Raw genomic sequence first — 14,253 nt, 5'->3', positions numbered from 1 at the left:
AACTCGTAGGAATGAGAGAGGGGGAGAAAATGTGCGTGTGTGTATGTACTCTTGTGCAAACAAAATGACACCACGAACGAAGGCTTTGATAAAGACCCATGAGGCATCCCTCACATTATACGTGTCTGTGTGTATGTATGTGTGTGTACTGTATGTGCAGGTTTGTGTATGATTGAGTGTGCGTCTGTTGATGTGTGAGTGCGTATGTACTTGCATGTCTGTGTATGTATGTATGAGTGAATGTGTGTAGTATCCATTAATTCTTATACAGTAATGTGTAGCTAAAAAACACCCACCTGAGTAAGTGACAACAAAACCAACACAACAACTCACTTTATAAAAACAAGACGAATTGAACTTTTACATAATAATAAAAAGGAACACATGGCTCATTCCTCACCACAGAAAACGGGAACAAATTATTTATGAAAAATAAAATGAAAGAACTTGAGTTGATGGATGAGATTCGAGTTTAATTGATATATATATATATATATATATATATATATATATATATATATATATATATATATATATATATATATATATATATATATATATATATGCCTTGGATAAAAACAATATATAAACATTTACTGGGGATAACATATAAATTATTGGTTGTATTTATAGAAAGAAAATAACTGAAAAAACAAAAGAAAACCTGGAATTCCTTCTTGAGGTGAGAAATATGTCCTTAGTGCACTACTTATAGAGTAATTATTGATTTAGGTGTGAAAGACTAATTAAGTATTACCCACATTTATTCCAGAAAATCATAATGGTATTTCACATTAATTAGAATAAATCATGGTACTCCACATAGGTTACAATAAATCATGGTACTCCACATAAGTTCCAATAAATCATGGTACTCCACATAAGTTCCAATAAATCATGGTACTCCACATAAGTTACAATAAATCATGGTACCCCACACAAGTTACAATAAATCATGGTACTCCACATAAGTTACAATAAATCATGGTACTCCACATAAGTTACAATAAATCATGGTACCCCACACAAGTTACAATAAATCATGATACTCCACATAAACTACAATAAATCATGGTACTGTACTCCACATAAAGTACAATAAATCATGGTACTGTACTCCACATAAGTTACCATAAATCATGGTACTGTACTCCACATAAGTTACAATAAATCATGGTACTCCACATGTTACAATATATCTTGGTACTCCACATAAGTTACAATAAATCATGGTACTCCACATAATTTACAATAAATCATGGTACTGTAATCCACATAAATTACAATAAATCATGGTACTGTACTCCACATAAGTTACCATAAATCATGGTACTGTACTCCACATAAGTTACAATAAATCATGGTACTGTACTCCACATAAATTACAATAAATCACGGTACTGTACTCCACATAAGTTACAATAAATTATGGTACTCAACATGTTACAATATATCATGGTACTCCACACAAGTTACAATAAATCATGGTACTGTACTCCACATAAGTTACAATAAATCATGGTACTCCACATAAATTACAATAAATCATGGTACTCTACTCCACATACGTTACAATAAATCATGGTACTCCACATAAGTTACAATAAATCATGGTACTTCACATAAGTTACAATAAATCATGGTACTCCACATAAGTTACAATAAATCATGGTACTCCACATAGGTTACAATAAATCATAGTACTCCACATAGGTTAAAATAAATCATGGTACTCCACATAGGTTACAATAAATCATAGTACTCCACATAGGTTAAAATAAATCATGGTACTCCACATAGGTTAAAATAAATCATGGTACTCCACATAGGTCACAATAAATCATGGTACTCCACATAGGCTACAATAAATCATGGTGCTCTACTTCACATGAGCCAATTATAAAGGAACTGAAGCTATTTTACTTAGCTCAGGCTGTAACTCGGTCTTTGGTTGAAGCTCAGGCTGTAACTCGGTCTTTGGTTGAAGCTCAGGCTGGGACTCGGACTTTGGCTGAAGCTCAAGCTGGGACTCGGACTTTGGCTGAAGCTCAAGCTGTAACTCGGTCTTTGGCTGAAGCTCAGGCTGGGACTCGGTCTTTGGTTGAAGCTCAGGCTGTAACTCAGTCTTAAGCTGAAGGTCAGGCTGGGAGTCGGTCTTTGGCTGAAGCTCAGGCTGGGAGTCGGTCTTAGGCTGAAGCTCAGGCTGTAACTCAGTCTTTGGCTGAAGCTCAGGTTGGGACGTGGGTTTGGTCTCGGTCTTTGGTTGAAGCTCAGGCTGGGACTCGGTCTTTGGTTGAAGCTCAGGCTGGGAGTCGGTCTTAGGCTGAAGGTCAGGCTGGGAGTCGGTCTTTGGCTGAAGCTCAGGCTGGGAGTCGGTCTTTGGCTGAAGCTCAGGTTGGAACCTGAGTTTGGTCTCGGTCTTAGGTTGAAGCTCAGGCTGGGACTCGGTCTTTGGTTGAAGCTCAGGCTGTAACTCGGTCTTAGGCTCAAGGTCAGGTTGGGAGTCGGTCTTTGGCTGAAGCTCAGGCTGTAACTCGGTCTTAGGGTCAAGGTCAGGTTGGGAGACGGTCTTTGGCTGAAGCCCACGCCGGGAGTCGGTCTTTGGTTGAAGCTCAGGCTGTGTCTCAGTCTTAGGCTGACGCTCAGGCTGTAACTCGGTGTTTGGCTGAAGCTCAGACTGGGACTCAGACTTGCACTCTTGTTTAGGACTGTGTTCTTTCTTGGGCTTAGGCTCTTGCTTGATTTTGGGTTCTTTCTTGGGCCTGGGCTCTTTCTTGGGCCTGGGCTCTTTCTTGGGCCTGGGCTCTTTCTTGGGCCTGGGCTCTTTCTTGATTTTAGGTTCTCTCTTCGGCTTGGGCTCTTTCTTAGGCCTGGGCTCTTTCTTAGGCCTGGGCTCTTTCTTGGGCTTAGACTCTTGCTTGATTTTGGGTTCTTTCTTGGGTTTAGGCTCTTGCTGGGACTCGGAATTGGGTTCGGTCTTAGGGTGGAGCTCAAGCTGGGACTCGGGTTTGGGCTCAATCTTTGGCTGAAACTCAGGCTGGGTCTTGGTCTTATGCTGAAGCTCAGGCTGGGAGTCGGTCTTAGGCTGAAGGTCAGGCTGGGAGTCGGTCTTAGGCTGAAGGTTAGGCTGGGAGTCGGCCTTTGGCTGAAGCTCAGGCTGGGAGTCGGTCTTAGGCTGAAGCTCAGGCTGGGAGTCGGTCTTAGGCTGAAGCTCAGGCTGGGGGTCGGTCTTAGGCTGAAGGTCAGGCTGGGAGTCGGTCTTAGGCTGAAGCTCAGGCTGGGAGTCGGTCTTAGGCTGAAGCTCAGGCTGGGAGTCGGTCTTAGGCTGAAGGTCAGGCTGGGAGTCGGTCTTAGGCTGAAGCTCAGGCTGGGAGTCGGTCTTAGGCTGAAGGTCAGGCTGGGAGTCGGTCTTTGGCTGAAGGTCAGGCTGGGAGTCGGTCTTAGGCTGAAGCTCAGGCTGGGAGTCGGTCTTAGAGTCGGTCTCAGGAGTTTGTCTTTTTCGCCGAAGCTCAGGCTGGGGAGTCGGTCTTTGCCTGGAAGCTCAGGCTGGGAGTAGTCTTTGGCTGAAGGTCAGGCTGGGAGTCGGTCTTAGGCTGAAGGGCTGAAGGTGGAGGCTGGAGTCCTTCCAAGCTGAAGCTCAGCTGGGAGTCGGCCCAGGCTGAAGGTCAGGCTGGGAGTTTGTCCTCAGGCTGGGAGTCGGTCTTAGGCCGAAGGTCAGGCTGGGAGTCAAACTCAGGCTGGAGTCTTAGGCTGAAGGTCAGGCTGGGAGTCGGTCTTAGGCTGAAGGAGGCTGGGAGTTTGTCTTGGCTGAAGGTCAGGCTGGGAGTAGGCTGAAGGTCAGGCTGGGGGTCTTAGGCTGAAGCTCAGGCTCGGTCTGCAGGGTCAGGCGCTGGGAGTCTTTGGTCTTTGGCTGAAGCTCAGGCTGGGAGTCGGTCTGAAAGCTCAGGCTGGGAAGGTCTGGCTGGGAATCGGTCTTTGGCTGAAGCCTGGGCTGGGTTTGTCTGGCTGAAGTCAGGCTGGTGTTTTGCCCAGGCTAGGCTGGGAGTTTGTCTTAGGCTGTAGGGCTGGGAGTTTGTCTTAGGCTGAAGTTCAGGCTGTAACTCGGTGTTTGGCTGAAACTCGGGCTGGGACTCAGAACTGCACTCTTGTTTTAGGACTGTGTTCTTTCTTGGGCTTAGGCTCTTGTGATTTGGGTTCTCTCTTGAGTTTGGGCTCTTTCTTAGGCCTGGGCTCTTTCTTGAGCCTGGGCTCTTTCTTGGGCCTGGGCTCTTTCTTGGGCTGGGCTGCTTGTTTGGAGTTCTCCCTTGGGTTTGGGCTCTTGCTTAGAGCCTGGGCTCTTTCTTGGGCTTGGAGCCTTGCTTGATCCTGGGTTCTCCTTGGGTTTGGGCTCTTTCTTAGGCCTGGGCTCTTTCTTGGGCTTAGGCTCTTGCTTGATTACAGGTTCTCTCTGGGTTTGGAAACTCTTTCTTAGGCCTGGGCTCTTTCTTGGGCCTGGGCTCTTTCTTGGAGCTTAGGCCTTGCTTGCGATTTTGGGTTCTCCTTGGGTTTGGGCTCTTTCTTAGGCCTGGAGGCTCTTTCTTGAGGGTCTGGGCTCTTTCTTGGTTAGGCTCTTGCTTGATTTTGGGTTCTCTCTTGGGCTGGGCTCTTTCTTGGGCTTAGGCTCTTGCTTGATTTTGGGTTCTCCTTGGGTTTGGGCTCTTGTAGACCTGGGCTCTTTCTTGGCTTAGGCTCTTGCTTGATTTGGGTTCTCCAACTCAGGTTTAGGCTCTTACTTAGGCCTGGGCTCTTTCTTGGGCTTAGGCTCTTGCTTGATTTTGGAGGTTCTCTCTTGGGTTTGGGCTTTCTTGAAGCCTGGGCTCTTTCTTAGGCCTGGGCTCTTTCTTCTTGACTTAGGCTCTTGCTTGATTTTGGGTTCTCTCTTGGGTTTTCCGGCTTAGGCTCTTTCTTGATTTTGGGCTTGGCTTCATTCTGGGGGCTCTTTCTTAGGCCTTGGGCTCTTGGGCTTAGGCTCTTTGACTTTTTGGGGTCTCTCCTCTTTCAGGCTCCGGGCTTTCTTTGGCTTGGGCTCTTGCTTCTCCTTGGGCCCCGGCTCTTTCTTAGGCCTGGGCTCTTTCTTGCCAGGCTCTTGCTTGATTTCGTCCCCTCTGGCTGGGGGTTCTCTCTTCTCTTTTCTTAGGTCTGGGCTCTTTCTCAAATAGCTTAGGCTCTTGCTTGATTTTGCTCGGGTTTGGGCTCTTTCTTATGGGCTCTTTTCAGGTTAGGCTCTCTTGACTTGGTTTCCCTTGGGCTCTTTCTTGGGCCCTGGCCCTTCTTTAGGCCTGGCTGGGCTCTTTTGATTTTGGGTTCTCTTTGGTTTGGGCTCCTTTCTTAGGCCTGGGCTCTCTTCTGCTTAGGCTCTGCTTGATTTTGGGTTCTCTCTTTGGGTTTGCTTCATTTCTCTCTTGGGCTGCTTTCTTGGGCCGGGCTCTTTCTTAGGCTCTTTTTCTTAGGCCTGGGTTTGGGAAATCTCTTAGGCCCGGAGGCTCTTGGGCTTAGGCTCTTGCTTGATTTTGGGTTCTCCTTGGGTTTGGATCTTTGCTTAAGCCTGGAATCTTTCTTGGGCTCTTTCTCTCTTGGGTTTGGGCTCTTTCTTAGGCCCGGGCTCTTTCTTAGGCCTGGGCTCTTTCTTGGGCTTAGGCTCTTGCTTGATTTTGGGTTCTCTCTTGGGTTTGGGCTCTTTCTTAGGCCTGGGCTCTTTCTTGGGCTTAGGCTCTTGCTTGATCTGGGTTCTCTCTTGGGTTTTGGGCTCTTTCTTAGGCCCAGGCTTAGGGGCTCTTTCTTGCTTGATTTTGGGTTCTCCCTCTCTTTCTGTAGGCCTGGGCTTTTCTTGGGCTCTTTGCTTGATTTTGGAGTTCTCTGGGCTCTTTCTTGGCCTGGGCTTTTCTCTTAGGCTCTTGCTGGGACTCTCTTGGGTTTGGGCTCTTTCTTAGGCTGAGGCTCTTTCTTGGGCTTATCAGGGTCATAGGCTCGAGCTTAGGCTGGGACTCGGCCTGGCATTTGGTCTTGGGCAGGAGCACGGGCTGGTGAAGTTTTTCACTCCTGGGCGGGTAACTTTCCATATTTTCAGAGTTCTTGATGAAAACTTTTGTCCGCTCTAGAACAGCCTTAGTGGACTCATTGGGGAACTGTGCACCGCGCCGCTGCTTGATGTGCCCCACGTAGGGATTCACCCCATCTTCCTCACTTACGATGTTCCTCCTCGGTGGGTCTCTATGCCTCTCGCTTAAAAAGCTGATGATAGGTCGGCATTTCCGTCTAGTCAGACATTCGATCAGGGCCTCATTAAGATCACGTGAATCCCCTTCGTTGTTCATGACTAACGAGAGTGTTTAATGCTTATGAACTGTAGAATGTTAAGTAGGCCGGTGTTGATGTATAGTGTGGAGACGCTGGGCCCTGAGGAAGAGAGAGACACACAAAGAGATCTTAGATATTATTTCTCCAACCATCATTGCCATCTGAACCATTGCTGATGTTTCTTTGTATTGATGTAGTATACAGTATATATAAGGATCTAGCTCTGTGTGTGTGTGTGTGTGTGTGTGTGTGTGTGTGTGTGTGTGTGTGTGTGTGTGTGTGTGTGTGTGTGTGTGTGTGTGTGTGTGTGTGTGTGTGTGTGTCTGTGTGTGTGTGTGTGTGTGTGTGTGTGTGTGTGTGTGTGTGTGTGTGTGTGTGTGTGTGTGTGTGTGTGTGTCTGTGTGTGTGTGTGTGTGTGTGTGTGTGTCTGTGTGTGTGTGTGTGTGTGTGTGTGTGTGTGTGTGTGTGTGTGTGTGTCTGTGTGTGTGTGTGTGTGTGTGTGTGTGTGTGTGTGTGTGTGTGTCTGTGTGTGTGTGTGTGTGTGTGTGTGTTGTGTGTGTGTGTCTGTGTGTGTGTGTGTGTGTCTGTGTGTGTGTGTGTGTGTGGGTGTGTGTGTGTGTCTGTGTGTGTGTGTGTGTGTGTCTGTGTGTGTGTGTGTGTGTGTCTGTGTGTGTGTGTGTGTGTGTGTGTGTGTGTGTGTGTGTGTGTCTGTGTGTGTGTGTGTGTGTGTGTGTGTGTGTGTGTGTGTGTGTGTGTGTGTGTGTGTGTGTGTGTGTGTGTGTGGGTGTGTCCTGTGTGTCTGTGTGTGTGTGTGTGTGTGTGTGTGTGTGTGTGTGTCTGTGTGTGTGTGTGTGTGTGTGTGTGTGTGTGTGTGTGTGTGTGTGTGTGTGTGTGTGTGTGTGTGTGTGTGTGTGTGTGTGTGTGTCTGTGTGTGTGTGTGTGTGTCTGTGTGTGTGTGTGTGTGTGTGTGAACTTCATCTCCACAACATCAACAAACTTATAACACATACTGTATATCCTTAAATAAAATCTGTCGCTGAAGGATGGAAATTTTAAAACATAGGAACAAACCAAATGTTATTGTTCTGTAGCAAAAGGGACGCTTGAACACTTATTTCTTCCGAGACACTGGCTGAACTATTGGCCTTAAATACAACAAAAATATCAATCGATTATGCCTCAACGGTTATATCAATCTGACCATTTACGACTCTAATCTTTCTATCAGCTGTCCATTTGTTTGAGGACGAGGCTAGGTCATCTCACTCAAAGGCTTGTCATTACTCTCAAGAAGTTAGATCATTGTACTCACCAGGTGAAGTAGTTGTACTCAAAGGGTGTCATCGTACTCAGGGGAAGATTAAGAAGTAAAAATAACCGTACGAAATGTTGAAGAATGTGGTGCCAAACAGACGCACAGATTAGAGGGACTTCTCGTGTATCGTCAAATACTCGCCTTAAGCAGCATGGCAATCACAACGGGTTTACGGAAGGGACCACTTGAGCGCTGTGTGTGTGTGTGTGTGTGTCCGTTTGACACTCTCTCATACTCTTCTGAAGTGACAGTACAATAGGGGTCCTACTAATTACCCAAATGTACCCAAATGTACCCAAATATAGCCGGAATGAAGTCAAATAATGGTCCTAGATGAATAAATCGGACTGCTAATCACTTCTCAACTAGTAATTGGTGTCAGAAAGTCACAAAAAATTGGAAAACTTACTTTAATCTGAGTTAATAGATCGCGTGCATGTACCGACGGAGCGAGGAATTACCCAAATATACCCAAATGTAGTCGCTCCGTCGGTACATGCACGCGATCTATTAACTCAGATTAAAGTAAGTTTTCCAATTTTTTGTGACTTTCTGACACCAATTACTAGTTGAGAAGTGATTAGCAGTCCGATTTATTCATGTAGGACCATTATTTGACTTCATTCCGGCTATATTTGGCTACATTTGGGTACATTTGGGTACATTTGGGTAATTAGTCGGACCGGTACAATAGTATTACCCAGCCTCACCTGTCCCTCCTGGTGTACTTGTCTTCAACTGCCTTTTTTTACTTTGTTTACGGTTACTCCTTGTTTACGGTTACTCCTTGTTTACGGTTACTCCTTGTTTACGGTTACTCCTTGTTTACGGTTACTCCTTGTTTACGGTTACTCCTTGTTTAAGGATGTCTCAAGATGTTTGTTGTTGTTAACTTCTGTTTATGGATAATTATGGCATGTTATATTGTTTTTTAAGTTGTACTTGTTGAATAAAGATATAAATGATTCCAAGACAAATAAATGTGCGACCAGTAATGCGTTACGAGAGAGAGAGAGAGAATTGCTGTGTTTTTTAAGAGATTCATGTTATAAACTTCATCCCCATTGGTGGATTATAATAACTTTAAATGGTTCACTTCAGCAGCAATATAACAGTACCAAAAAACGCCGAACGAACCAACGAACTTTTTACGATATCAGAACATTCACTATTTGATGAAGATGTTGGAACATTTTAATGCATTGGAGATAGAAATATTTAAATGCCTTGTAGATATACTGTAAACATTTAAATGCCATGGTGATATAATACATTTAAATGCCTTGTAGCTATAAACATTGAAGTGCCTCTAGATGTAAACATTTAAATGCCTTATAATAGATATAAACATTAAATGCCTTGTAGATATAGAAACACTTAAATGCCTTGGCGTCATGGAAACATTTAAATACCTTGGGTATTTTGGAAAAACCCTTTAAGCGCTTTGAAGTTATAAACCTAAACATTTCTAATACCTTGAAACAAAACCACTTTGTCAGGCAGGGACCATCTCAACGGTACCGACACGTTAACTACCTCGAGAAAAGAAGAAAAAAAAATACTTGATTCTTCGGGGTCGAGCTCGTGTACGGATGGATGACAACTCACTCGCTGCTTCACAGATTTCTATCAAAGCGGCACTTGATAAAGGGTGAGAGAAAAGATACCAATTGGCAATCAGAGGAGGTGAATAGAGGAGGAGGGGGAAATGCGTCAAAGGCGGGGTGAGGAAGAATAGCGGCAAGGTGACTTAGAGGACATATAGGCAAAGGCCACAGGAAATAGGAAAAAACGGGAATAAAGAAAACAAGAAATAGAAAATTGAAGGACTAGCAATTTGTGTAAGTACAGAAAACGGGAAATAAGGGGGCGGGGAAGAAAAAAACGAATGTAGGAATTTCTGTTATAGATAAGTAAAGAAAACGGCAGAAATTTTTAACAGAGAAAACTTGGAACAAATTATGAGTGGATACATAAAAAGGCGTGAGAAAGTTATAGGTAAGCGTTAGGTTAGGCTAAGTTAGGTTGAATTAAGTTAGGTTGAATTAAGTTAGGCTAGACTGTTAGGTTAGGCATCCTCAAATGGTTAATTAGATCAGGTCAGGTTAAGTTCCGTCAGGTTAGGTTAGGTTAGGTCAGGTATCTTCTAAGTGGTTAATGGTTAATGTTCCGTTTCTAAGCGAATAAACATTTATTGGCATCTCCCGTCTTACATCCAATCTCTCTTTTTCAATAATATGGGGAACATCTATTGCCGGAACCACTGTGAATTTGGGCCTGTGTCGTGTCCAGTGCACTGTATTTATAACCATTAATAGCCCTGTTAGCATTGATCTGGCAACGTACGGGATGCTCTTGTTAAGCCAGGGGCACAGGCATGAAGTAACGTGATACACAGTCTAATAAGTTAATTCGTTTACGCTGACCAAAGTTTGGCGATGGTGGTGAGTTTGCCAAGGAGTTCTCAAGTCGTGTTAACTCGGACTTGAAACACATCCTTCAGTTAACTTTCTTTGTGGCTATTGTTATTAGAATACTGATTTAATGTGTTAGCATTCAATGTCCTTAACTTTAACAGAACACATCTACACTCTTAAGGACGATGGTTTTTGGCTTTGTGCCACACTTTGTGCCACACTTTAACAATAACGTGTACTACACTTACATAATTGCACAAGTGATCTCTCTCTGCATGGGTACAGCAAAATGTAAAAACTCAATTATCTGCTTCCTTACAGTAATCCTGAATATTGCGAGGTTTTACCGTATGTGTTAGCATATATACTAGGTCATCACTATCATATATATATATATATATATATATATATATATATATATATATATATATATATATATATATATATATATATATATATATATATATGTATATATATATGTATATGTATATTAATCTTGCTTCAAATGGCAGTAAACCTCGACAGTATAATACAAACTGACACTTATGGCCATGGGCAATTACTGGATGAGGCTCCGAGAAAAAAATTATCAAAATGACCTTCCATGAAAGCAGGGGTTTTTTTTCCATAACACCATTAATTCATTTTTTTATACAAATTCAGAGTCTCTCTTTCACGCGCTAATGTCCAATTTATTAAAACTAATCGAGTAATGCCACACATGTAAAAAAATCAAATCATGATACGATATTTAAATTCAAAGGATAACGATTGTGTCCACAGTAGTCAGTGACCAGTCACCATGGCGACGCTCGCGGCCTCGCCTCTTGTATTTATGTACTAATAAGACAATTTGAGTTGTAATTAGTGTTCTAGATAGTTTATATCTATTGTGGAATGGTAAGGTGGGGGTTGAGGATTAATGCAGGTCAAATTACTTATTTACTGCTCGTTTAGCCTAATCATTACGTCCTAAATTGGGAGTGGAACAATAGACGGATTTAATATGTGTACCGTGAGTTGAGATATTGTGTGTGTGTGTGTGTGTGTGTGACGACTAATGGATTACTGTATAACGAAGCAAAACTAAAAACTACTCTTGCTAGTTATTGCTATTGTTCAAAGTGCTTGATACTGTAACATTAACCACCTCGTCTAGTCAGTTCTTCATCACAACATTCCAATCACAAAAATGCTAATACTGAATTTCTGTTTTGGATTTTGGAGCCTAATGTTACACGCCAGCATGACCATGGCTACAAGCTTATATACTCGTACACTCAGTTCGGTTTGTTATAAATACTCCGCTTAGTTAATGGAGGTTGTCGCAGAACTGAGTGTAGGTACAACACCATCATGATGGACCGCCCCGTAACATTCCCCGTAACTGAAGAGGTAAGAATTAAATATTTTATGAGAAAGCTCGGAATGAGAATGAACATTGTTCACGTACAACCAGCTAGACACTCGATGCATGAAGACGTGTCTAGGCTTAATATTAGAGAATGGTATATGTTAATATTTGCACTAGCAAAGTTAAGTTAATTATTACAAAAAGGACACGTGTCAATATTTACATATAAATATACGCACAACCGAGTCCCTGCAACCATGCTAAAAACCTTGCAGTCACGTACCGGACTAGGCAACCTGATCCCAGGGCTCCCCAGATGACCCACTCCTTGCTACTTGACCCCAATTGTCCTCTCAAATGACGCCTTAGCGACCTCTCCCAGAACAAGGTGTCTTGTTCTCTGTCCACCTCTTCTTCTCACGGTTGATGTGTGATGGACGGAGATGACTCCTTTGTATTCATATTTTTTTAATTATGTATACAATACAAAATGTTCAACATTATGAAATAATTATCGTCCTGAAGGTTAAAGTTGTGAAAGCCGAGGCTAGATTAGGTTACCCATCAGTCACCCTCGTTAATATTTCAAAGCGTAACGTTAGTCTCCTTTATTTACACGATGCGCTTTAATCCAGTTCCCATGGAAACTTTATTTCACGTAAACAAACATCCGGAATAACAACTTGGTGTTTAATCGAAGGCAACTTTTCTCTTTAATGTAATTTACGCAACATTAGAGCGGTAATGAATCTGCAAAGGGAGAGAGGGAGGGGAGGGATGATGAAGGGAGTGACTTTTAATTCGATCTATTAGTAATCTGGGCTAATCATTACGAATTATCACCACCTACCTTTGAGGTACTGAATACAAAAATGCGTTCTTTTTAGTCATTTTGGCGAAGCGCAATTAGTTTCACGAGTATTGATATGACATATAAATGTTTCATCCGAAGAATCATTACTGATGGGAGCTGGTAAATATTATGTTTTTCATGAATATCCATACAGTGTGTTGCAAATGAACTAGAGTATATAAATCAGAACCTGGACATATTTACATCAGCTTGATAGTCTTTCTGTTGCCCAATGATTATACACAATTACCATCTTTCTTATTTCGAAAGTAGTAATAGACGAATAGTAACATATATGTATCCCTTATAAGCATGCAATATTATTATTATTATTTAAAAAGAGAGGTTCGGCAAATTTATAAGCTCACATGAAGGACGTTACCTGAAATGGATACACATGCTGTCTGGTACGCAGAATTATAAATATATAGTACTTTCTATGTCCAAAATACGAGTATATTGAAATATTCACACATATTGGTTCAAAACAACACACGCATATAAAATAAATAAACGCAATTGGAGGGAGAGAGAGGTATCAAAGCCAAAGTTTTATTGCTCTATAACAGATTCATTTGATAAAACGGACTCAATAAAAGCGATGACATGTTAAAAAAAGTGAGCATCACTTTTACTTTAAGGGGATGGCACAAAAACTAATAGACAGAATCGCGTGGAAAACAAGCATGTTGATTACCATAGAAGAAATTTTAATTTCCTGAAGTTCAACCCGTCCATTATTTTTCTTACTGTGCAATCGTTTGTTCTCCCCTTCCCCGATCCTCGCCCACAACTTTCCATTGAAATCCAGAGCAATTTAAACTATTAGTAAATTTGCTAGTGTTGTTTCAGATTAATAAGACTTTGTTTTAGTAATTCTATACGACATAAATTTTGATAGAAATTAAACAATATACTGAAAAAATAGAAGAAAAAGAAGAAAACGTTAAGGCCACTATGGTACTCCAAGTTTTGGCCCGGACTGATGTACGGGGGTTTAGCAAATATATATTTGATATTAGCAACACAGAGGGAACTGAATTATATATTTTTTTCGATCCACATAGAGGCAATGTAACTGGCACTGCACTCGATTATCTTTACTTTCCAAAGTATAAAGTTAGGTACTAACTCGCGGATGTATGAACTGGGGATACTCCGGTGAGAACCAGTGATTCTTTGGACAGAAGGCGTGTGTTGTACCCACTCGGCCGTTGCACCTGGTGGTTTTATAGGAGAGGAAAATACTCTCTTCCCTCCCCTTGATGGAATGTGTCGTCAGGCTAATAATGGTACTGCACCCCCCTCGCTTGGTCAATAAAACTCTTCAGAGGACGAAAAATACTCTCCCTTACGATGTACAATGGTCGAGTTGCGACTTGTGAGAGTTGACGAAGGTAGCGCTCGCCTCCCAAAACCACTGACCAGGAAACACCACTGGACCAGTTTAATAAGACGAAATTAATCCCGTCTAGTGTTATAATGATGTGCCACTTGTTAATATCCACCTCACCTAGCACCTTGTACCTGGCACTTACCACGAGGCACCCAATACCTGGTACTGTATACTGTTATCAATATTGCATTTGTATCTTTGGTAACTTTATAAATATCATTAAATTTGTTTTCACTTGAGTCCCCACTACGTCGCCTACCTAAACCATATAAATGACTTAACCCTTACAGCTCGTTTGTGTACACTACACAAATGAGCTGTCTACACTAAGCTACATATGAGATTCAAAAGAGGAAGATCGCTCTCTTAAGATTTTCGTGGTCATCTCCACGGAAAGAATATAGCCTATCCAACTTGCACATTGTAAACTGCACATACTATAATCAGATACTGGATACAAGAATTAAAAACTTACAATATCATACTGGCGATGGCGCTTCACTTCGGAATACAGACCCAACCATATATTACAAGACCTCGACTTCATCATGGTCAATGAATACACCACAATTGCTTATCACT

At 42.4% G+C, this 14,253-nt stretch overlaps 2 protein-coding genes across 2 annotated transcripts; both read right to left on the bottom strand.

Moving 5' to 3' along the window:
- Nucleotides 1–1,897: 1,897 nt before the first annotated feature.
- On the bottom strand, nt 1,898–4,967 carry LOC121861854 (proteoglycan 4-like). Its single transcript, XM_042359749.1, has 3 exons — nt 4,902–4,967; nt 4,244–4,447; nt 1,898–3,514 (listed from the first exon to the last, which is right to left on the bottom strand). The coding sequence occupies exons 1-3, from the start codon at nt 4,965–4,967 to the stop codon at nt 1,898–1,900; spliced, it is 1,887 nt and encodes a 628-aa protein (XP_042215683.1).
- On the bottom strand, nt 4,964–6,353 carry LOC121861853 (FK506-binding protein 4-like). Its single transcript, XM_042359748.1, has 2 exons — nt 5,823–6,353; nt 4,964–5,185 (listed from the first exon to the last, which is right to left on the bottom strand). The coding sequence occupies exons 1-2, from the start codon at nt 6,351–6,353 to the stop codon at nt 4,964–4,966; spliced, it is 753 nt and encodes a 250-aa protein (XP_042215682.1).
- Nucleotides 6,354–14,253: the final 7,900 nt, after the last annotated feature.

This window comes from Homarus americanus, unplaced genomic scaffold (assembly GCF_018991925.1).
Source record: "Homarus americanus isolate GMGI-L3 unplaced genomic scaffold, GMGI_Hamer_2.0 scaffold25563, whole genome shotgun sequence".
NCBI lineage: Eukaryota > Metazoa > Arthropoda > Malacostraca > Decapoda > Nephropidae > Homarus > Homarus americanus.
The sequence above is the reverse complement of the archived record's forward strand: the minus strand, read 5'-3'. Positions and strand labels throughout refer to the sequence as shown.

Bases quoted from the DNA above. Each gene is read 5' to 3' on its own strand.
- LOC121861853 (XM_042359748.1), bottom strand. From the start codon at position 6,353: ATGAACAACGAAGGGGATTCACGTGATCTTAATGAGGCCCTGATCGAA. The intron at 5,186-5,822 runs GCAAGAAAGAGC...TATTTGAGAAAG, and splicing joins GAGGGAGAACCCAAAATCAA to AGCCCAGACCTAAGAAAAGA.
- LOC121861854 (XM_042359749.1), bottom strand. From the start codon at position 4,967: ATGAAGCCAAGCCCAAAATCAAGAAAGAGCCTAAGCCGGAAAACCCAA. The intron at 4,448-4,901 runs GCAAGAGCCTAA...TTCCAAACCCAG, and splicing joins AAGAGAGAACCCAAAATCAA to AGAGAACCTGTAATCAAGCA. The intron at 3,515-4,243 runs GCTCAAGAAAGA...CCGACTCCCCAG, and splicing joins AGGCCCAAGAAAGAGCCCAG to CCTGAGCTTCGGCGAAAAAG.